This window comes from Lagopus leucura, unplaced genomic scaffold, assembly GCF_019238085.1.
Source record: "Lagopus leucura isolate 7727_CA_CO unplaced genomic scaffold, USGS_WTPT01 Super-Scaffold_100040, whole genome shotgun sequence".
NCBI classification, from domain to species: domain Eukaryota; kingdom Metazoa; phylum Chordata; class Aves; order Galliformes; family Phasianidae; genus Lagopus; species Lagopus leucura.
Genome location: NW_024962289.1, coordinates 774,773 through 796,292, shown reverse-complemented (window position 1 = coordinate 796,292; position 21,520 = coordinate 774,773). Strand labels below are relative to the sequence as shown.

The 21,520-nt window shown below is 55.6% G+C and overlaps 4 protein-coding genes across 4 annotated transcripts in view; all 4 read left to right on the top strand.

Moving 5' to 3' along the window:
- The first annotated feature begins 334 nt into the window (after positions 1-334).
- On the top strand, positions 335-5,126 carry MRPL38 (mitochondrial ribosomal protein L38). Its single transcript, XM_042883874.1, has 9 exons — positions 335-401; positions 598-777; positions 1,569-1,697; positions 1,774-1,982; positions 2,298-2,370; positions 3,034-3,079; positions 3,434-3,592; positions 3,967-4,103; positions 4,460-5,126. Exons 1-9 carry the CDS (start codon positions 335-337, stop codon positions 4,594-4,596), a joined length of 1,137 nt encoding a protein of 378 aa, XP_042739808.1. The 3' UTR covers positions 4,597-5,126.
- Positions 5,127-6,517: 1,391 nt separating this feature from the next.
- Positions 6,518-9,937, top strand: TRIM65 (tripartite motif containing 65). The gene is made up of 6 exons (XM_042883862.1): positions 6,518-7,150; positions 7,396-7,491; positions 7,564-7,797; positions 7,895-8,075; positions 8,294-8,377; positions 9,050-9,937. The coding sequence occupies exons 1-6, from the start codon at positions 6,713-6,715 to the stop codon at positions 9,610-9,612; spliced, it is 1,596 nt and encodes a 531-aa protein (XP_042739796.1). The 5' UTR covers positions 6,518-6,712; the 3' UTR covers positions 9,613-9,937.
- Positions 9,938-10,470: 533 nt separating this feature from the next.
- On the top strand, positions 10,471-17,266 carry TRIM47 (tripartite motif containing 47). Its single transcript, XM_042883915.1, has 6 exons — positions 10,471-11,307; positions 12,825-12,920; positions 13,032-13,262; positions 13,758-13,953; positions 14,482-14,556; positions 15,677-17,266. The coding sequence occupies exons 1-6, from the start codon at positions 10,486-10,488 to the stop codon at positions 16,300-16,302; spliced, it is 2,046 nt and encodes a 681-aa protein (XP_042739849.1). The 5' UTR covers positions 10,471-10,485; the 3' UTR covers positions 16,303-17,266.
- A 3,586-nt stretch (positions 17,267-20,852) lies between these two features.
- Positions 20,853-21,520, top strand: part of WBP2 (WW domain binding protein 2) — a 7,343-nt gene continuing 6,675 nt past the window's right edge. The window contains exon 1 of the mRNA XM_042883817.1: positions 20,853-20,939. Coding sequence (XP_042739751.1) covers positions 20,881-20,939 — 59 coding nt within the window. The 5' untranslated portion in view covers positions 20,853-20,880. The remainder of the gene's footprint in view (positions 20,940-21,520) is intronic.

Genomic DNA, 21,520 nt, shown 5'->3' with positions numbered 1-21,520 from the left:
TATGTCAGGTCTTCATCACTCAGAGGCACTGCTACTGTTTTCATTTCTGGCTTCATTTTTGGCATCGAGGCCACTTAAGTAATCTAAACGGGAAACGAGGGATGGAGATGTAATTGGGGACGAGAGGAGAGTCCGACCCTGTGGGGATGTGGGGACATTTCTAGACAGGCCCTGCGCCTGGCAGCTCCATCGCGATGGCGGCAGGGCCTTTCTAGACAGGCACTGCGCTGGGCTGCCCCGTTGCCATGGCAGCGGGGGCCTTTCAAGCCAGGTTCTGAGCGGCGCAGCCCTGTTGCTATGGTAACGGGGGCCTTCCGCTGGGGAGGCGCGCATCATGGCGGCGCCCTTGTTGAGCGCGGCGCTGCGCGGCGCCTGGAGCGGGCGGGCCTTCAGCACCGCGGGTGAGATGGGGCCGGGGTTGGACCCGGGTTCCCTGTGGGAGGCTGCTTGGGGCCGTGCGGAGAGGCAGCTCTCGGGAAAGGCCGATGCGAGGCAGGTCCGGGAGGCGGGGGAGCCTGCGGCCTTTCTGCTCCTCGCTCCCCCTCGGGCGCCGCGTAGCTCATTCCGTCCCATAATGAGGGCTCTCTCCGTTTCCAGCCGCTCTCTGCAAACGGGCGGCCCCGCTGGGCCCGATGCCGAACGAGGATATCGATGTCAGCAATTTGGAAGAGCTGGAAAAATACCGCAGTTTCACTCGGTACTTCAAACTGGCAGAGAAGGAGAGCAGGAAGCCGCGGTGGTGGAAGACGTACCGGCAGTACACGAACCCCGAGCCAGGTAGTGCGGGAACGGCCGGGCCTCGCCCTGTCCCTGAGGGTCAGAGCTGCTGGCTGATGTTGCAGTGGCTTTGCTCTAAGGCTTGGTCTGTAAACAGTTGGTGAATTGTTTTGGCACGAGGTTGGTCTTTCTGTAGAGCACAGATTCTTTCAGAAAAGTCATAGAGTCAGAATGGTTTGGATTGGAAGGGAACCTCACAGCCACCCCCAGCCCCATCCCTGCCGTGGGCTGGGTGCTTCCCACCAGCACCCATCCATGGCCTTGGGCAGCTCCAGGGATGGGGCACCCACAGCCCTGGGCAGTGCAACGGCCTCACTGTCCTCTGGGTAAAGAATTTCCTCCTTGCATCTCATCTAAATCTCCCCTCTATTAAGAAATCACTCCCTCTTGTGTTGTCATTATCAGAGCACATAAAAAGTCTGACAGCTGTTTCCTAGGAGAAGGGACTGGCCAGGACCTTCCAAAAGATAGAATGGAGTAAAGTGGGGATTTCTTAAAGCACTTACAGTACTCAAGAAAGACCTGAAAACAGACCTTTTAGACTACTTGCAGTTTGGTTTGTATGCTGAGCAGCCCCAGGGTCAGACCTGATTGACAGCTGGCAAACTTCTAGAGCTGAGGATGCAGCCAGCTTGGGGAGGAGGGAGCTGAAGTATGGAGGTGGTGGAATCGAGTAGCTGATGGCTGGAGGTCTGCTTCTCTTTCCCACACTTTCTAAATCTCTTGCAATTTGTGTTTTGGGGGGGAGCATTCAGACTTTTCATGTGTGATTTTATTACCCCTCTCTAAAGAGCCAAAGACTGACATCAGCCTGCCACGTGATAAGGTGCTGCGGGTGAGAGAAGTCAAAGAAAGGAAAAGAATCCTGAAGCAGAACCACCAGAACATCGAGATGGAGAGAGCAGCACGGCTCCGGACCGGTGCGTGCCCCACCAGCCCCCATGCTGCCCTTTCCCTCTCCCCAGCAGCTCTTGCAGCGTGTGTCTCTCTCCACAGCGCTGATCCCTCTCGATGAGGTCAGAGCAGAGTGGGAGAAGACCAGCGGCCCTTTCCACAAGCAGCGCCTGGCCGAGCACTGCGGGATATTTCGTGACTTGTTGCAGGGGGCCACCTTCACCCCCTGGGTTGGCTTGAAGGTGGGATACAACCAGGAAGATGAGCACCTGGTGCCAGTCTACTACGGGAACGTGGTGACTCCGTCGGAGGTGTGCGAGGGCTTCTTCCCATGGGAGGGCTCTGGTTTTTTTGTCAGGCTCCTGTGATTGGTGTTTGTTCTGGGAGCTCTCTGTTACAAAAGCATTTCCTCTGTGGTGAAAGAGATACGTTTCTTGGATGGGAGAAGGGCAGAAGTTTGCAACTTTTTGCCTGTTGGCAGGCTGTTATCCCTCCTTGGGCTCTCTGGTTGGAACTGTTACTGTGTCATAACTGTGCCCGTGACAAATTCACATTCTTTGCGTTACAGTTAGACCTGATCTCAATGGAAGTTGTTGTTCAAGTGGTTTCTGTTGTCTTTTACTCAGGCTTCCAATCCTCCTGAAGTGTCATATGAGGCAGATAAAGGCTCTCTCTGGACTTTGTTGCTCACAAATCCAGGTGAGTTCTCAGAAGCACGTTTAAGTATGTTGTTTCATTCTGCTCTTGGTTTCCTTTTTCTTTTGGCTGCATCAGATACATGATACCTGCTAAGTAGGGACTGTCCCCTAAGCTCAGGAACAGAAAACAACTTCAAAGGCTGTATCTGGGAACTACAATTTCTCTACTTTGAGGGCAGCTGTGTATTCTAAGACAGAGTGTTTCTGTCACCTGTGAGACAGAAAGTGGATATTTGCAGAACTGAGTGTTTATACAACAGATTGCATACGCAGGAGATTTTGTAGCATCCTAAAATCTAGCAGTACAGAGATGGGGCAGTGATGCAGCATGACTGATCTCAGATACAGAGCGAGTGGTTTGCTGACTCCAGTCACTTGTTTACCTCCAAGCTCTCCTCTTGCTTGGCAGTCCACGCTGTTCACCATGGGAAACCAAGGCACAGTGAGGTGAAGCAGCTGACCCAAAGAAGTGACATCTGTAAAGTTCTTCATGCCTTGTTTTGAGCTCAGTCCTATAACAAATTATTTTTCTGCTATGAAAAGAGCACTGGGAGGTTTTGAGCCACCCCCACCCTTGCAATAGGTTCTGGTCATTCTCATTTTGTGGTTGAGGCAAACATTGAGTTGCTCCTAAGGTCTGTTTCTCCTTTGTGTGCGTTTACAGATGGACATTTAAGAGACACTGATTCGGAGTACCTCCACTGGCTGGTGTGAGTATTGCACATCGTTGTGCGGGGTGCAGGCTGGGAGGAAGCTTTTGTTAAGACAGTTCCATGGCTTTCCCTGCTTTTTTTGCCATTGGCTTCTTTACTCCCATGGTTTTGGTCCTGCTGAAGATACAGTAATTCCAAATATTGCTGCTGCTTGGTATTCAGACCACTGAGTTTGGCTGTTCTTCCAGTGAAATCAACTTGTACTATCTGTCGACATGTCAAACAACACATCAGTCAAATCCAAGTACAGTTCAGAGCGATTCAGAGTCACCCACAGTCCTGTATGGAACTGTTGGTCACAACGGAAGGGAATGGATGGATATTTAGTGAAATAAATGTATTTGTGTTCAGGACAAACATTCCAGGCAATGATATCAAGGCGGGCAAGGAGATATGCCATTACCTGCCCCCCTTCCCTGCCATGGGAACCGGCTACCATCGCTTCATCTTCCTGCTCTTCAAGCAAGACCGGCCCATAGATTTCAGCGAGGATGTCCGGCCCAAGCCATGGTAAGGCTTTCTCTAGGCAGTTTCATGCTTCCTTTGGCTTAGCAGCTCTTGTTTCCTATTGCAACAAGCTTTGTACTGCTGTAGCAGAGTAATTCTTTCCAGTTTGTGGAGATGTTCTGGGCTGCTTTGAGTTTATGTGTTGCCCTGAAGCCGTGACCCCAGCCATGCGCTGTGGAGTCCTGTTACTGTGAAGCAGGCTGTTACGAGAGAAGAGCTGTGTACAGAGCTGGAGAAGCTGGGAGATGTTCTTTTGGTGACTGCCTTTTGCACTTCTGTGCTGTGGACTCTGGCGTGACGTGGGGAAGTTGTTGCTTAGCCAGCTGGTGTAGGAAAAAAGCTTCACCTCAGTTCTCGTGCTTGTGTCTTGTTTCCAGCTACAGCCTCAAGATGCGAACCTTTAGCACCTTTGACTTCTACAGAAAGCACGAGGATGACATGACCCCAGCAGGGCTGGCGTTTTTCCAGTGCCAGTGGGACAGCTCTGTTACTTGGATCTTCCACCAGCTACTCAGTAAGAAATGCACTGTGGGCCCATTTGTGGGTTGGGATGTGCCCCTGTGTGTCACACGCAGCCTCAGCGAGTGAGCTGTGGCTGTAAGCTCTTGCTTGGTCCTGGCTGTCATTGAGGCACTTGTCTAAGGTCTCTTACAGCACAGACCTGGTGCTTACAGACCTGTCTTCCACCAGACTGGCAGCAGTCTGAGGGAACAACCTCTAAAAGGCCATTTTGAATAAGCTTTTTAAAATAACATCAAAAAGAGCCTCACCAGAGTGTGCTTGACCAGCCCTGGTCTCATGTGCATGTGGGGGGAGGATGGGGTTTGGATCTGAGCAGTCTTGTTAAAGTTCTCCATTGTCCCCTTGCAGATATGAGAGAGCCTGTGTTTGAATTCGTGCGGCCGCCCGTTTACCATCCTCCACAGTTAAAATTCCCACGCCAGCAGCCTCTGAGATACCTGGACAGATACCGAGACTCCGAGGAGCCCACCTATGGCATTTACTAGGGCCCTGGTGTCCTCCTTTTGCTCTGGTGTTTGTTGCAGTGCAGGTCCAGCAGATGGGGCTGCCGGCTTCCCTGCCTTCACCCTTCCAGCTGGGCAGTCGGGAGCGTTCTGTGCCTCTCGAAGGAGAGAGGACAAAATCTCAGCCTCTTGGCTCTGAGTTCCACTTTGCTGGTTCTGCTGGAAAGCATGCAGCTGAGGGCAGCAGGCATTCAGTGTTGGCAGCTGTATGGGGAAAAAGGCTATTTCAGAGCACGTTCGTGGATGAAAACTAATCCATGTCCAGGCTGAAATCCTGCTACTGGTTCTGTAGCAGAGCTGATGAGTAGTGGCAGCAGGACAGAGTCCTCCAGAGATGCCCTGCCTTGCTTCTCTGGAAGGATCACCATTCTCCTTTCACCTGCCTTTGAAACAAACAAACCAGGCCAACCTGTGTCTCCTTCCCTTTTCTGTGCTGCAGTTCAGGGCTATGCCAGCTTTCATTTCTGCAGTCCTTTTAAAGAGATGAATCAAATTAAATACACTCTGAGTGATGTTGGTGATGCTAACTTGTCTTTATTGGGAGGAGCTTGGTATATCAGCCAGATTGTACAGAGCTGGGGGAGCTCAGTGGAGAAGCACAGCTCTGATCTGGATCTCCTTCCCCTCTTGGGCATCGTAAGGAGGGAACAGCACAACTGCACAGGTGCTGAAGATGTACAAGGTCAGCATTTGTGAAGCTGGATTCTCCTAACAGCAGCTGAAGCACGTGAACATCAGTCTCCTTCCCCTTGCTCCCTCCACAGCCCATGTCTGATGTGCATGGATGGATCACAGAGCTGGCAGGGCTGGAGCAGATACTGGCACTGCTGCAGCCTGTGCTTTCTGGTCTGCTTTGCAGTGACCTCATGTTCTAAATAACTCCCAGACACCTCTTAAGGCCCTGCAGCCAGCAGAGAAGCTTGCATGGAAGTGCCCACCTCCTGCCATTGCTCAGCACCATTACTTGCAGGGCGTTCTGCTGCTGCCCTGAGGGGTCTTCCAGCCTGATTCCAACAGAGATGAATTAGCTGGTGGGGTGACTGCAATGGGAGTGCTGGTGTCATGCAGTTCCAGCAGAAAACGCCATGTTTTGCTCCTCTCTGAGCTTTTAATATTTGATCAGAACTTGCAGATTCAGCCAAAATAAACATTTTGGGGGCTGAAGCTATGCTGTGACATGCAGCTAATGGTGACAGAGCTCATGTCACCTCACTAGGGGGTGTCCAACCTTGCCCCATGGTACATGAAGGTGCCCTCCTGTGAGCCCTGGCTTCAGCAGATGGGCACAAAGCCACAGCACGTGAGGAGGTTGCAGAACTGTTGCAGCTTAACTCCAGCCTGCAAATATTTTGCAAACCAGTAATGCGTGTGCAGCGATAAGGGATCTGCAAGGGCAAGCAGATAAAGGGGGCACTGAGAGGTTGGGAGCCTTAACCTCTGCAAATGAACTGTGTGAAAACAAGGTGGGGGGTTTGGTGCAGGGCGGTGCAGTCCCTCCAGGCTGCAGGCTCCAGCTGCTGACTGAGGGCTGATTGCCCAGATGCCTGTTTTCTTGTGTTTCAATGCACAGCCTTGCTGATGTGCACTGAAAAGTGGCAAGGAGCAGACTGAGAATGCCCACCTTGCTCTGCAAGCAGCAGTGCCTGGGCACATGAGAGCAGCATGAGCTGCATAAAATGGAAAGATGTGAGGTTGGGCTAGCTGCTGACTGTGTTACAGCCATTGTCACTGCAGAGAGAGGGGACAAACAGTTGCTCTGAGCACACCACCCTGCCAGATGCTCTGGGGGAGGTGAGCAGTGGTAAACAAACAAATAAGAAGTGAAACTGAATGACGCAGAACAGTGTCTCCATGGATATGCATTTGCAGTCACATGCCTTGCTCTGGGCCCTGTTAGCCTGCTGCATCGTGCTGTCAGTGCAGCAATTCCTGCACCCTGCTGCGCTGTGCCTGGGCAGCAGCTGCACCCACTGGGTGTCGCTTTAAGGGTTCTCCTGGCCCAGAGCCCTGACCCGCCTCTGCTCAGCGTCACGCATCTCTTCCTGCTCTGCAGGCTGCTTCCCACCTCCCTGCTCCTTTCCCCATCCCCAGCCCAGCCATGGCCTCTCCCACCTCGCAGAAGCTGGAGGACAAACTGCAGTGCCCCATTTGCCTGGAGCTCTTCAGGGTACCCGTCACCTTACCCTGCGGGCACAACTTCTGCGAGCGCTGCATCGACAACCACAGGAACAGACAGGAGCAGACGGCCGACGGGGCCAAGGGGGGCTACACGTGCCCTGAGTGCCGCTACATCTGCGAGAGGCACCTGGAGCTGAAGAAGAACGTGACCCTGAGCGCCGTGGTGGAGCTGGCACGGGCGGGCAGGGTGCAGGTGAAGGGCTGTGAGCTGAGGCACGTTGGGCTGTGCCCGCTGCATGGGCACCCGCTGGAGCTGTACTGCAAGGATGAGCAGCGCTGCATCTGCTGTGTCTGCATCCTGCGGCAGTGCCAGCAGCACCGCAAGGCTCTGTTTGAAGAGGAGCACTCCGAGAAGCAGGTGGGGAACGTGGGGGGGTGGGTGCATTGCCTGCAGGAAGGTGGAGGCTCTGCGTGCTGAGCTGCGTGGCTGCGGGGCGTGGAGGCACCCCGAAAAGCAGTACAGGGGGAATCCCGCTGCGTAACAGCTGTGATTCCTCTGGTTTAGAGGAAAGGGCTGTAGAGGCATAAAGCAGCAAAGGGATGCAGCCTCTCCGCTCCCAGCCTGCTTCTAGAGGCTGCAGCACGAGGTGCCTCCTTCTGCAGGCTCTGCTGGAAACCTCCCTGGAAGAAGCTCAGAGAGAAACAGAGAAGATGGAGCAGGCGCTGCGGGGGCTGGAGGAACGGACACAGAGCATCAAGGTGAGGCCACAGCCACCTCAGGGCTGGGCTGGGTGTGAGCACTCTGGACCTCACGGCCCTCCCTTCTTGCAGGAGTCCTCCGAGAGGCTCCGAGCTGTGATCCTGAGCAAATTCACCCACCTTGAGGAAGCACTGGCCAAGTTCCGGGAGCAGATGGTGGCCAAGGTGGAACAGGAGGAGCTGGCAGCTCTGAGACGCATAGAAAAGGACCGGAACATGTTGAAGGATCATCTGGAGGCCCTTGGGCAGCACCGGGACCGGGCACAGTGCCTGCTGAACTGCACTGACCACCAGGCCTTCCTCGAGGTACCATCGGTACACCCCAAATCCCAGCCGTAAGGATGGCAAATGGGCATTTTGGGGCTGCCACGCCTCCCCCAGATATCTGTGTGTCCATCTGCAGGAGTTCCCGCAGCTCCTGACCCCGCAGAGCATAGAGGTGCCACCGTTAGTAGAGTTTAACATGGCTGTCGTGGTGGAACCCATGAGTGAGATCCTCTCTGCTGCCTCCAGGCTGCTGCTGCAGGAGCTGCCCTGCTCACTGGGCCCCAGTGCCCCCGAAGCCCCCGACCTCATTGCCCCAGGTGAGCTTCAAGTGCCCTAAAAGGCTCCACCTTACCCTGGCTGCTGTCACTGTGCTGGGATAGATGGGATGGGGACAGGTATTGGGGTACAGGAGGGTGGCTCCTGCATGTCCCCTCCTTGCTGCTCATTTCCAAGCATGCACCCAATGATTTCCCTTCACCTCTGCTCTCAGCAGTTGGGTGACATCACTCTCCATGCCTGTCCCTGTCACCCACAGGCCCGGTGCAGCCTGAGAAGACAGTGGTGAAGTTGGTGTCCACCCCTGTCCCCGTGTGCCAGCTGCGTGCCGAGCTGCTGAAGGGTGAGGAGTGGGGAGGGGGGAGGGGGAGATGCTGCAGGGCTGGGGCAGCACTGGGGGGGGGGGGGGGGGGGCTCTTTAGTAGGGAGCAGCAGCGCCAGGGATGGCTTCCCCATAGTGTCTGGCTTAGGGTCAGCCCCTGCAGATCGTGCCCTAAATCTCACCCCATCTCCACCCTTCCCAAGGCCCCAGATTTGGATGTGACATTTTCCCAGGGCAAGGCAGTGCCAGCACCCAGAGGGATGTGCAGGGCTGATCCAGAGCCCACCCTGCACTCAGCCCCCAATGCCCCTTCCCATTCTTTAGGGACCGTTTCCTAAATGTTCCCTTTCCCATCTCCTTTTACAAGGGACTTGTAATATTTGGGACGCTTTGGTCAGGTCACTTTTCCCTGCAAGGCAATCAGTGCATACAGGACCTGTAAGAATTTCTTCCACTGAGCCCTATGAGCCGTTCTCAGTGTTATTAATAGAAAAAAAAACAACATCATTTATTAGCAGCAGACATGAGCCCAGAATAACCAGTGGGACCAGGTTGCTCCGGGATGATTAAATCCCACAATCCCATATTCCCTCCTCAAAGCCATCTGTTTTGGAGGCAAGCGTGCTGCTGCCGGGGGGCTGCCGCAAACTTTTGGGATGGGATGAAGCATCCCCATGTCACTGCTGTCCCCAGCTCACCAAAACCTCACCTTCGATCCCGACACGGCCAACAAGTACCTGGAGCTGTCGTGGGGTCAGCGCAGAGCCAAGCACGGCCCCAGTGCTGCTGTTGGTTGGCAGGAACGCAGCTGCCGCTTCGAGCCCTGGCAGGTGCTGTGTGTGCAGAGCTTTGGGCAGGGCCGCCACTACTGGGAGGTGACCATTTCCAGCCACTCCGTCGTGCTGGGGGTGACGTATGGTGAGATTCCCCGGCGCAAAAGGAGGGGCTGCATGTTCAACATCGGGTTGGACGGCGGCTCGTGGGGGCTGCAGGTGCGGGAGGACAGCTACCTCGCCCTGCACAAGGGGCAGGAGGAGAAAATCCAGCTGCGGCTCTACACCGAGCTGGGGATCTGCCTGGATTACGACCAAGGGCTGCTCTCCTTCTATGGCCTCGGGGAAGGGCTGCAGCTCATCCACTCCTTCCACGCTGTCTTCACGGAGCCGCTGTTCCCCGTGTTCTGGCTGTGCGAGGGCCGCACCGTTACATTGTGCCATAGGGACTGCGGGGAGCCTGAAGGAGAGCTGGGGCTGTGACACGTCGGGTGGGGAAAAAGGCACACAGGGAATGGTGATGCTCCTGCAGCGGGGATGAAGGCCCCAATCGCTGTGTGTGTGGTGCAGATGGGATGCAGAGACGTGATTCCTTTTGCCCCGGGGAGAACTGAGGTTTGAGGAGCCCAGGAGAAGGAGTGGGGGCTGCAGGCAGGTCCTGTGCTCCCAGCCACCCTCGGCCCCTCACACTGCTTTCAGAGGTGGCAGAGCTGCCTTTTGGGGTGCCATGTTTCTCACTGCAAGAAGCTGCTTTCCCCAATAAAATTCTGATTTCCTGCTGGTTTGACCTCAGTGCCGGTGGGGCTGAGCTGGGTGCCCTGTTCCTGCATCCCTGCATGTCCAGCAGCAGAAGCAGCCAGGGCTTTGTTTATGGCACTGCAGAGAAAAGGAAATGTGGCTTCCTATGTCTCTGCCGCAAGGTTGATCTGACCCAGAATAAAACCTCGAAGCTTTGAAGCTTCTCATCCCTGGGGATGAGCAGTAAGTGGGTGAAATCGGGCACTGGGTTCAAAGGTGCTGGCGTTGTTCAGGGGGGAGAATCAGGTCCGCCTGTTCTCTTTGGGGAAAAAAAGGCTTAGAAGGAGAAAGTTCCTTTTTGGTGGACAGATGGGTTCATCCCAAGGATGGATGGTGTGGATGCACGGGGCGCTTTTGGTCCGTTGGTGACACAGACACGGGGCTCCCACTCGCACGTGGAGAGCACAGACCCCTCCATCCGGCTCCCGGATCCCCGCGGGAGCGGCAGGCGGCCCCGAGCCGCCCCTCTAAGGCGGCAGAGGGCGGAGCGAGCGGGCGGGGCGCAGTGTCCGACCGCCCCATCCCGCCTGCGGGGCCGCTCGGTCGGGGCGCGCAGGGATGGAGGGTGCGACCGGGAGAGCCCCGCCGGTCCCTTCCGCCGCCACCGCCGCTGCTCTGCGGTTGGCGTTGGCCGTGCCGGGTTTGCCCGACGGTCCTTTCGGTTGTCCCATCTGCTTGGATCTGTTGAAGGACCCGGTGACGGTGCCGTGCGGCCATAACTTCTGCCAGGGCTGCCTAGGGAAGCTCCGCGGGAGGACGGGCCCCCCCGACGGGGCGGCGGGCGGGGCGGCACGCTGCCCGCTCTGCCAGGAGCCTTTCCCGGCGGCTCTGCGGCTCAGCAAGAACCGCGCCCTGTGCGAGGTGCTGCCGCTGCTGGGGGCTGCCGGGGCCGGGACGTCCCCCGACGGCGCGCGGACCCCCCCGGCTATTCCATCCCCTCAGTCCGGGCCTGGAAACTCCCCCGGTAGCGCCGAGTTCAGCGGAACGGGACCCATCGGAGCCGAGTCCTCGCCCTCCGGGATGGCTCCGGGAGCTGAAGAGCAACCGGAGGGAGAAGCGGGGCTGGAAGAGGGGGCAGCGGCGGTGCTGTGCGACGTGTGCCCCGAGGGGGGTCGGGCGGCGGCTGCCCGCTCGTGCCTGGTGTGCCTGGCGTCCTTCTGCGGGGCCCACCTGGAGCCCCACCGCCGCTCCCCCGCCTTCCGTTCCCACCGCCTCGTAGCCCCGTTGCGGCGCTTGGAAGAAGGGCTGTGCCCGCGGCACCTGCAACCCCTCGACGGCTTCTGCCGGGCAGAGCAGACCTGCGTGTGCTCCCGCTGCCGCGCCCACGAGCACCGCGGCCACGACGTGGTGTCCCTCGAGAAGGAGCGGGAGCACAAGGAGGTGCGTGGGGGGGGGGCAAACGGTGGGCGGCAGAGAGGGTCGAGGGGTGTAATCGTGGTTCTGTATGGGAACCCTGATCCTGTCCCTGAGGGGCTCAGCCCGGCACAGGGGTGGCACGGTGCCCCGTGCATGCAGTGCAGAAGGGGAATAAGGAGGACGGACCGACCTTGCAGTCCCTATGGGTTTGGGGCTGGGGGTGAGGACATCTGGGACCCCCCCACGCCCAGGTGCTGCACCATAGTGACTGCATGATGGGGAATAAAGCAGAGTGCTGTTACTGGGAGGAGAGCTGCATGCATCTCCCCATGTGGGGGTCTCGTCCTGGCACACGGACAGACGGGATGCCCTGGGTGGGGTGGATGCTGCACCCCATCCTCACATGGGACCTCATCCCAGCAGGTGGGCTGCTTGCATGGGGTGTTGCAGCAGTGGGACTCCCTACCCCGTCGCTGGGGCACTACACTCAGTTCTGCCCTCTCCATGGGTTTAGAGGTGCAGCCCTCAAGGGTCCCCCACCCCCCATCCTCCCCCACAGGGTGCCTGCCTTCCCTGTCTGGTTCCCACAGCTCCATCAAGGCAGTTTTTCTCCTTGCCCTGGCTCGCTGCCCGCCCGCCTCTCCCACTCCATGAGCCCTTTGTGTTGCTCCTTTTGGCAGCAGGGATTTTTTCCGTCACTCCCATTCCCAGATGTGGCTGAGTCACCTCCCAAGTTCGCACCCACGAGCCTCCCTGTGGTTCTGAGTGCGGGGAGATGGAGCTGCCAGGTTGGCAGCATGGGGGCATCCCTGTCTCAGTGTGGGGCCATCGGGGACCTCGGCGGTGACCCCCTCCCCAGAGGTTCATGCAGACACCCAGCAGCAGCCCCAGGCAGGCTGCCCTTCCTTTGTGGGCACTTGGGGCCATGGGGAAACCCTTCCATTAGTCATAGGACCCTTGAAATAGAAAGCTGTTTCTCCTCAAAAGGCATTGATCAGCGTCACTGCTGTCTGCGGGGTGGGAAGGAGGGACTGGGAAAGCTCCTCTCCCACCTCCCCAGGCTGAGTACTGGAGGATATCGACCCAGTAACACACGTGATGCTCCCCTGGCTCCCAAAAGGCTCCCAAGGGGCCTGTCCCCATGGTGGGCAGCAGGCTGGGGCTAACAATAGCCATCAGGAAACGCTGTGCTGGAACAGTGCTTCCTTTGCAGCCCAGCAGCACCTCGTGTTCCTGAGCTGTTTCGCTCTGCTCTTACAAGAAATGTCCCAGGAATGCAGTGCTGGGTTCCTGCGCTGGTCTCACTTAGCTTTTTCCAGCCTTGAACACCTTGCTGAGCATGCAGAAGAAGGGATGTTTGCGGGTTGTGTGGGTTCAGAGGGTTGCACAGGGAGGAAATAGGGAAAGTAACTTGTGATTCCTACATATCCAATAACAAAACCATGGTTGGGGGGAGGAGGGGACTGCAGCTGGGCTGGGTTTATCGTTGTGCTCTGCTTCCAATGCATGTGGAGCTCAGTGCTCATCCTTTGTGCCTGCAGGCCCAGCAAGCCAAATTCCTCAGCAGTGTGGACAACGAGCTGGAGGAGCTGGCTGTCACCATCGCACAGACCAGGAAGATGGTGGAGCTCATTAAGGTGCCTGGGACGGCCCTGCTCCGTTAATGGGGCACTGCTGGGAGCTGGGAGGGCCCTGTGTGCCCCCTCCCTTGCTTGCAGTGACGCTGACCCATCTCTCCTCGCACTCAGGGTGTTGCCAGCAAGGAGAAGGAGCGGGTGGAGAAACTCTTTGCAGAAGCCTCTGAGCTGCTGGCCACCTTCCAGAAGGAGGTGGCCGCCTTCATTGAGGACAGCGAGCGCTCCATGCTGGGGGAGGCCGAGGCTGACCTCCGCTGGAAGGAGGAGAGGCGAGCCAAGCTGGCCCAGGGCAAGCAGAACCTGGAGAATGTCCCCAGCACCGACACCATCTACTTCCTTCAGGTGTGTGGTGGGCACAGAGGCAAGGAGGAGGAGCGGGTGATGTCTGTTGGGTTCAGTCCTCTGTCACACAGAGCTGGGGGGATGTGAGGCTGTGGGATTTCCCTCCTGTTTGCAGCATCCTCCTGTCTCCCATTGCTGGGCTGGGCTGCCAGAGCTTTGTCCTCCATCACTCACACCCCCACCGCAGCCAGGACTGCAGCCCAGGCTCAGTGCCTAGGCTTGGGGATGGGGTGCCCCACTGCCCCATGCAGTATTTGATGTTTTGAGGAGGAGATGTTGCTCTTCAGGTGGGCACGGCCTGAGCCTGGGTTTGAAAGAGAGTGAGGAGAAGGAGCCAGGGACACGTGGCCACCCTCCTCCCTTCTGCAAGGTTGCTTCGGGGCCAAGTCCTGCGAGCTGCCAGTTCCCAAATCCTCCAGGGCCGGGTGGGGTTGCGGAACAAGAGGCAGCTTCGGCTTGTTTGAAACCTCCTGAAACTCTGTCTTTTTGGCTCAGGAGTTTCAAGCCTTAAAAATAGCCATGGAAGACAACCTCTCTCCGGCCCCGAGCTTCCAGAACGAGCTCAACTTCACCAAGTGCTCCCAAGCCGTCTGCGCCGTCAAGGACGCCCTGTCAGCTGCCCGCAAAAGCCAGTGGGACTGTTTGCAGGGGAAAGGAGTGGATGGGATGAGCTTCCCAAAGACGGAGGAAGGTCTGTGCCCACCTGGCCTCATGCCCACGTGGGGAACCCAAGGGTGCATCCTCCTGATGGGGCTGGGAGATGCCTGTGGGCTTTGGGGCTCCTGGAGGCGCTGGCCCCTCTCCCGGGTACGGTTGCACAATCGCTGTCTGGGCTAACGCCTCCTCCTTGAGGTTTTATGATTTTTTCCACGGAGACCAAAAGCTTGAGAGGCAACAAACAGCCTGAGAGCTATGCACGGCCTGGGGGAGGGGGCAAATGGCCAAAGGGCTGTGAAAGGGGACTGTTCCTTCCCAGGACAGACAGCCCCCTTCACCGGGCAGGCTGTGGGCTCCCAGAGCTGCAGGGTTAAAAACCACAGCAGCTGGAGGTGTGGGATGCTCCCTCTTGTGCTCTCACTTAAGCTGAGCTCCCTCCTGTCCATCATTTTCCCGGATGCCGATGGGGCCGCAGTGGTGATGCTTCAGGAGCACCCCGGTTGATGGCAGCAGTTTTGCTGTGACAAACCTTTCTGTCTCTGTTTTTTTTTTTTTTCCCCAGCAATGACCAAGTCTCAATTTCCAGACAAGTCAAACAATCCCGCCTGCCTGGAGAGCCGCGATTACTTCCTGAAATGTAAGCGATGGGGTTTTGCTTTGACAGTTGTTGCTATGGTCCATCCTCCATCCCACAGGCCCTGGCCCCACTGCTGCGTGCCAGAGGAAATATTGCTCAGCTAACGAGGAAGTCTCCTCGCTTTCCTGACAACGGCCATAATCTATTTAAGTGATTTTTTTTGTTTTTTTCCCCAGCCTGTGGTTCTGCCAGAGCAGCTGCCACGGGACTGCGAGCGCACCTTATAATTTCTGCTGCCTTCCAGCAAATTGGATCCTGTGTTAAATTAGATCAGGGTTGGTGCGTCTGCTTTGGGTCAGACACTGGTCAGCGTCAATTGCATGATGCAGAGGGGGAATCTGGGGGCTGTGCAGGGAGCACTGTAGTGGTAGGGAAGGGGAGGAGAAGAGGAAGGTCTAAAATGAGGCAGGAGATGGGAGAGAGGCTCCCTGGGGCTAGCAAAGAAGGGAGGCAAAGCTCTCCTGTCTTCTTGGGCTCTCTGGTTGCCTACAGCCTTCTTTCACACAGAATATTCCTGCTGCTGCTCTGTCAGGTGAGTCCTCTGATGTCTGATAGCACAGCTGAGCAGCCTGCCTGCTCTCTCCTCTGTCCAGTGACATCTTTTCATCTGTGTATGGGAGCACCACAGCTTTGAGTACCTTTATTCTCAACAGCTGAAATCAGCCATGGGATTTTTACACCATCTAATAGCAATAGGACAATGGGGAGTAGCTTCAATCTAAAATGGAAAAGATTTGAGTTAGATGTTAGCAAGAAATTCTTTACTCAGAAGGCAGTGAGGCCGTGGCACTGTGCAGAGCTGTGGTGCCCCATCCTTGGAGGTGCCTGAGGCAGTGGATGGGCCCTGGGCAGCCCGAGCTGGGGGGCACCCAGCCCACAGCAAGAGGTAGAACTGGATGAGCCAGATGACCTCTAGGGCCCCCTCCAACCTGAGCCATTCTGTGATTCTGCAGTTCGGTGATTTAAAAGGAGGATGTCAGGGCGATGGCTTAAGGATGCTGCAGGAACAGAGCCGATGGCAGTCAGAAAAAGAGCACAGGAATTGCTGAGTGCTGGAGCAGGGAGGGCTGGGGGAATTTCCTCTCTCCTCACCCTCCTGTCTTCTCCCTGTCCCACGCAGTTGCCTTCATCATCGACCTGGACAGCGATACGGCCGACAAGTTCATCCAGCTCTTTGGCACCAAGGGAGCCAAGCGGGTGCTCTGCCCCATCCCCTACCCAGAGAGCCCGACCCGCTTCATCAACTGCGAGCAGGTGCTGGGTGTGAACCTCATGAACCGGGGCAACTACTACTGGGAGGTGGAGCTCATCGATGGCTGGGTCAGCATCGGCGTCATCGCCGAGGTCTTCAACCCCCAGGACTCCTATGACCACAGCCGCCTGGGCCGCAACACGTGGTCCTGCTGCCTGCAGTGGAACGGGCAGAACTACGCCGCCTGGTTCGGTGGCTTAGAGTCTGTCATCCAGCAGCCGTTTTTCCACACCATCGGGGTCTTTTTGGAGTACTCGGAGAAAGCTTTGACCTTCTATGGAGTCAAGGACTCCAAGATGACGTGCCTGAAGCAGCTCAAGGCCGGCTCCTTTGGAAAAGCCCACTCGGACCCTTTCCAGCACAAGATCAACCAGCAGTTTGCAGCTCTGTTCTCCTTCAAGCTGAAACCCGCCTTCTTCCTGGAGAGCGTCGATGCCCACCTGCAGATCGGGCCGCTGAAGAAGGATTGTGTTTCGGTGCTGAAGCGCAGGTAACTGCCCGAGGAGAAGGCCCAGAGGAGCCCTCCATGCAGCACGCATCATGGCTTCCCTCCGTACATCGGGACAGCCCCACTTGGCGAAGCGCTTTCCAGAACTGCAGCATGGAATCATCTGGGTTGGAAGAAGCCTTCAAGACCGCCGGGCGTCATCCTGACTGACTGTCAGCTGGAGTCCCACTGCCAACCCACATCCCAACACTGACCCACACCCAAAGCCTCTCGATGCCCATCAGTGCCACAAACAAGAAGTGAGGATCTCTGCATCCCTCGTGTTGGCGCGCCGTGGAAAAGCCGTGGTCCTTCCTACGTGTGCTGGAGCTCTGGGCTGTTCTGCATCCAAACATCTCTGCTGGGAGAAGGAAGGGACTTGCTGGGAAACGCCAGCATTGCTCGGAGCACAGAGCAGTTCTGGATGTGCTCATGGTAGACACGTTCGATGGGAATTGCTGACGGAAGCCTTTTTGTCAAATTTCCCCTCATGTTTTTGATGATCCTGATATTTCAGGAGATTTTAGTGCCAATAAACTCCCAGTTCTTCGGGCGCCCCGGGCTCATCTGAGCTGTAAACGCAACCCATAGCTTAGAGAGCCTTTCAAACAACCAAGAGCTGCTATGAGTACAGCACGGGGTAAACGGTGTTTCTTAGGCACATTGATGAAAGCTAATAATTAAATCCCTTTAGGCTCCAGGAACAAGTAACAATTAACAACAACTGCTTTCCAGCCACCGTCCCATCTGGGAGAGGTGGAGGCTTCAGGCACAGTGCCCATTCACGTGTCCTACAGGAGCTTTTCCAGCACTGCCCCAATGATGTTGCAGAGGCGGCACAGTGCAGCTCCTGTCTCAGCCCTCCCTGCCTTCCTCTGAGTTTATTTTTCCTGGGGTTAGTTTGCTACCTACCTCCCGAAGCTCACTTTACAGAGTTGTAATGCTGGGTAATAAAAATATATGGGGCCGGATTCTTTGCCGGCGTGAATGAGTCAGTGATGACGCACCAACGGTCAACAGGGGTGGAAAAACGGTCCGTTAAGCTAAATACACAAAATATATATATATGTATTCCCCAAAGGATAAGCTGGAAGTCATAGTGATATATTCAAAGGGAGCCAAGGGAAAAAAAAAAAAAAACGAATGTGAAAAACAGGCAGGCATGAAGCCAGGAGGTTTAGAGTTTAGCCACGTTTACATAAACACCGCGGCTCCAATGGCTCCTGTTGCTGGTGAGTGGGTGTTCTTTGCACACAGAGCTGCCCGTCCCCAGCAAACAGCCACTGCTTTCAGCCCTCAAATGGGGCCGAACGATCTGAATGCAGCAATCTAGCCGCAGGACAGGGCAGGAATGTTAGCATGGCACTGGGATGTGCCTGAAACTGCTCCTACTCCTCCTCTGCTCCTCCTGAACCACTGGGAAAGGGTGTAGGGCTTCCAGTGCTGCATCTCTGGATGGAAACACCATGGCCCGCAGGAATGCTGCCCAGATGGAATTCACTCCCTGTGTCCTGAGCTCCTACCTGAGCTCCTACCTCGGAAATGCTGTGATTCACTCGGCCAGCCTCCTGCAAAATGCCCTGCACGAGGCCGTAGCAGTGACACTGCGAGCATCGGGGCTGCTTGGTTACAGCGGGGTCAGCAGTGCCTTGCTGGATAAGAAGTCTGGAGACGTGCAGCAGCAATGTGCTGGGAGGAAGAGGAAGGTAACCCTGATCTGCACTGCACGTCTGTGGGAAGAGATCTGGCACGTGGGCTGTGTCCGAGCCCCAGATGTCATTTATTCAGGCGAAAGCCCTACCTTTTGCTGCAAGGAGTTTTGCCAGAGTAAATAGAGTGGATCTGGTCCTTTGCCCCATTTCATTTGGCTGTGGGTGGATGGATGGCTCCCGGGGGGAACGGTGCGCTCCAGCCATGATCCCTCCCTTCCCTGTGTTGCCCAAACCAAAGCTGTGAGATTCCTCTCCTTGCAGCTTTCAGCTGATTCCTTGGAATCCGGTGCTTTTCCTTTTCCATCCCTGCAGCCCCAGGGGAGCAGCACTGGGAGCCTGGGCTCTGCTTCTGCTGCTTCCCACAGCGAGGGCATCGCTCCACTGCTCCTGCCCTATAGCTGGGTGCTGGCGTGCAGCTCACAGAGGGGTTTGGAGGGCTCCTATAATGTGTTACAAACCCTCTCCTTCCTGCTGCTTCACATCCAGGCTGGAAGTGCTAGAAATCCTGGTGGTTTAGGGCATAAAGCAAACGCTGACTGACGTAAGACGGGAGTTCCCACCCCCTGGTGTTGGATCAGAGTTTGCTCTGTGTTGCCAATAATTTGGGGTGTACTGGAATGATTAGGAAACGTACGTTATGCCAGCCCTGGATCTCTGATTTTTTTGCTGTGAGCACTGTGCGTGGTGAGTTTAGATAGGCAGCACTTTGCAATTTCAGTGGCCTTTCCGTGCTCCTTCGAGTTATTTTTTTGCTGTCACAGAATGTTCCTCCTTTTAATTAGATTTTTGTAAATATACAGTTACTGAGAATCTCTTGCAGCGTGTGAAGAAGTGTTCAAGGCCAGGTTGGATGGGGCCCTGGGCAGCCTGGTTTGATATTAAACGGGGAGGTTGGTGGCCCTGCGTGTGGCAGGGGGTTGGAGATTCGTGACCCTTGAGGTCCCTTTCAACTCGTGCCATTCTGTGATTCTGTGATAGAGACTCTGATTTGCCATTAAATGTTACACAAACATAGCTGTGGGTTGTCATTCCTTTAAACACCAAACCACTGCCGTTGTCCCGTTATCCTTTGCTTGTTTTTTTTTTTTTCTGTGTCTGTGCATCCGGCAAAAAATAACAGAGGTTTTATTTTCCAAGTGTGTCTGCAGGGTTTGTGCCAAGCACACATTTTTTCTATCACTCGACTACAAAAGAAGCGGAAGAATCCTGGAATCCAACAACAATATTGACGGTGCTGGGCAGTTCCAAACAATGAATTGTCTCAGCTCTCTCTGTCTCTCTTCTACTTCTGTCCTTGACTTTGAAAGAGCAAAGTTGAACAGATGAGACGTTTTTTCCCTTTGCATTTTAATCTGTATACATTTCCACGAAACAAGGAGTTCTGGAGCTTCCCATGCACGCCAGCACTTCTTAACATGGAGACAGAGCTTCTTAATACCAGATGTCAGCTGGGGCTATGAGAAGAGCATTATCAGGCACTGTTAGCTCATGAGAAGTGGCTGGGAGCATTGGGGGAAGCTGTGTGGATGCGTGCTACTGACTTTAATAGGAGAGGAATTGGGGCTTTCTGTTATGAGCATTTCTTTAAAGGGAAACTTACAACTTATTAAAAAAGCGGATACGAAAGGCACAAACTTGTGCTGTTCTTGCCAAGGGCTGCACACATTATGTCACTGAGCTTATTTAAATCTGGTTTCCATTATGGAGGTTTTCTGTTTCCCCACTGCCTCTGGGGATTTGCAAGCACTAAGGTGGGGCTGGGCTGCAAACCCTGCAGAGAAAGCTCAAATCCATCTAAAAAGATGTAATTTAAGCTAATATCAGCTCTTAATACATATTCATGCATTATGCTGCTCAGTGATACGAGGAGTTCTTCAAAACATTTAATTTTGCAGTAGTTTTAATGAAATTATGCAAGCATTATTATTGTTTTAGGAGTCAACTCCAGTTGGAAGCAGTGGGTTATACCCAAACTGTAGCTGTGCCAACACCACAGATATTTTCCTGTCCCCAGATTTCTTCTTGCCCATGAGAGGAGACAGATTTCTGTCTTGTCTATGGGGTGACTTTTCAGTCCCTCCAGTTTAACCCTCAGAGGGGTAATTGTAGGAACCCACAGCACAGCTCACACCCAAGATTGGGCTCAGGTGTCTGGGGCACAAAATGGGCTTTGAGCATGAATTTAGGAAGCCTGGAAACTGAGGGAGAACCTTCGCTGTTAAAGGGGTTGAGCCTCAGTTGATGTGTAGTACCGCCAGATTCATGGGATTTTTACTCTGAGCGCTGAAAATGTGCAAACTGCAGCAAAATATAACATCTTGGAAGGGGAAATAAAAGGAATTGGAATGCAGTCAGGGCACGGGGCAAACTCCTCGTGCTTTCTTTGTGAGCACTGTGGTGCCATCTAAAATAGGAAGCTGGGGGAAGCGCTGCCAAGTCACGCAGGCTGCAAATAACTGAAATCATTTTATTATATATGGTCAAAGGACTGCATAATTGGGTGACTGATGGGTCAGTAAACGGGTTCTCCCAAAAAGGAGGCAGGCACTTTGGGTTATGTACAGAAAAGCATCTGGCTTTAGCTCAGTGAATTAATAGTGATATTAGTTGCAGAGGAGGCGGCACTGCTCCTCAGGGATGGCAGACGAGGCTGAGTGAAGCAGTGAGACACGATTCTGGGCAGAGAACATCCCTCAAAGAGCTCCCTCGGATGGTTGCTGAGCGAGAGGACTACAACTCCCAGCATGCCCCGGGACCACCAGCTCCAGGGACTACAAGTCCCAGCGTGCACCGCGCGCAGCGGCCCGCCCCGTCCGCCTCTCCTCCGCGCAGGCGCAGAGCGGGCCCGGCGCAGCGAGGGGGCGGCAGCGGCCATGGCGCTGAACAGGAACCACTCGGAGGGCGGCGGCGTCATCGTTAACAACAGCGAGAGGTGAGGCGGCGAGGGGCCGCGCTCCTCTTCTCTGTCCTTCTCCAAGCCCCTTTCCGTCGAAGAATGCCGAGGAGCGGCCTTCTCCTGGCTCCCCTCGGCGGGTCACGTGATCTGAGGGGCTCCTCGCCCGCCCCCCCGCCATGTTGGGGGTTAACCCTTGGTATGCCGGCGTGGTTGTCTCAGTGCCGTCCCCATAGGCCCTGCTTGGCTCTCCCTCCTCGCTCCCAGTTGGGGCCCAGGTCCCAGCCAGGTGCCCCGCTGGGTTCTGTGCCAGGAACGGCTGGCCTTGAGCCCCGTTTGGGTCACAGGGTGGCAAGAGCTCAGCCCTGCTGTGTGTTCAGCAAATCGCGATGCTGGAAAAAGGTGCTGGGCCACAGCCGTGGGAACAGTGAGCACACAGCGCTGCCTCTGCCTGCCTGCCTGGCAGTGGGCTGTGTTGGCTGCCTGGCAGTGGGCTGTGTTGGCTGCCTGGCAGTGGGCTGTGTTGGCTGCCTGGCAGTGGGCTGTGTTGGCTGCCTGGCAGTGGGCTGTGTTGGCTGTCTATCTGGCAGTGGGCTGTGTTGGCTGTCTATCTGGCAGTG

Coding starts and splice junctions, on each gene's coding strand:
- TRIM47 (XM_042883915.1), top strand. CDS start 10,486: ATGGAGGGTGCGACCGGGAGAGCCCCGCCGGTCCCTTCCGCCGCCACC. Junction 13,263..13,757: donor ACACCATCTACTTCCTTCAG/GTGTGTGGTGGG, acceptor TTTTTGGCTCAG/GAGTTTCAAGCCTTAAAAAT. Junction 14,557..15,676: donor CCGCGATTACTTCCTGAAAT/GTAAGCGATGGG, acceptor TGTCCCACGCAG/TTGCCTTCATCATCGACCTG.
- TRIM65 (XM_042883862.1), top strand. CDS start 6,713: ATGGCCTCTCCCACCTCGCAGAAGCTGGAGGACAAACTGCAGTGCCCC. Junction 7,151..7,395: donor AGGAGCACTCCGAGAAGCAG/GTGGGGAACGTG, acceptor CTCCTTCTGCAG/GCTCTGCTGGAAACCTCCCT. Junction 8,378..9,049: donor GCGTGCCGAGCTGCTGAAGG/GTGAGGAGTGGG, acceptor TGCTGTCCCCAG/CTCACCAAAACCTCACCTTC.
- MRPL38 (XM_042883874.1), top strand. CDS start 335: ATGGCGGCGCCCTTGTTGAGCGCGGCGCTGCGCGGCGCCTGGAGCGGG. Junction 1,983..2,297: donor ACGTGGTGACTCCGTCGGAG/GTGTGCGAGGGC, acceptor TCTTTTACTCAG/GCTTCCAATCCTCCTGAAGT. Junction 4,104..4,459: donor GATCTTCCACCAGCTACTCA/GTAAGAAATGCA, acceptor GTCCCCTTGCAG/ATATGAGAGAGCCTGTGTTT.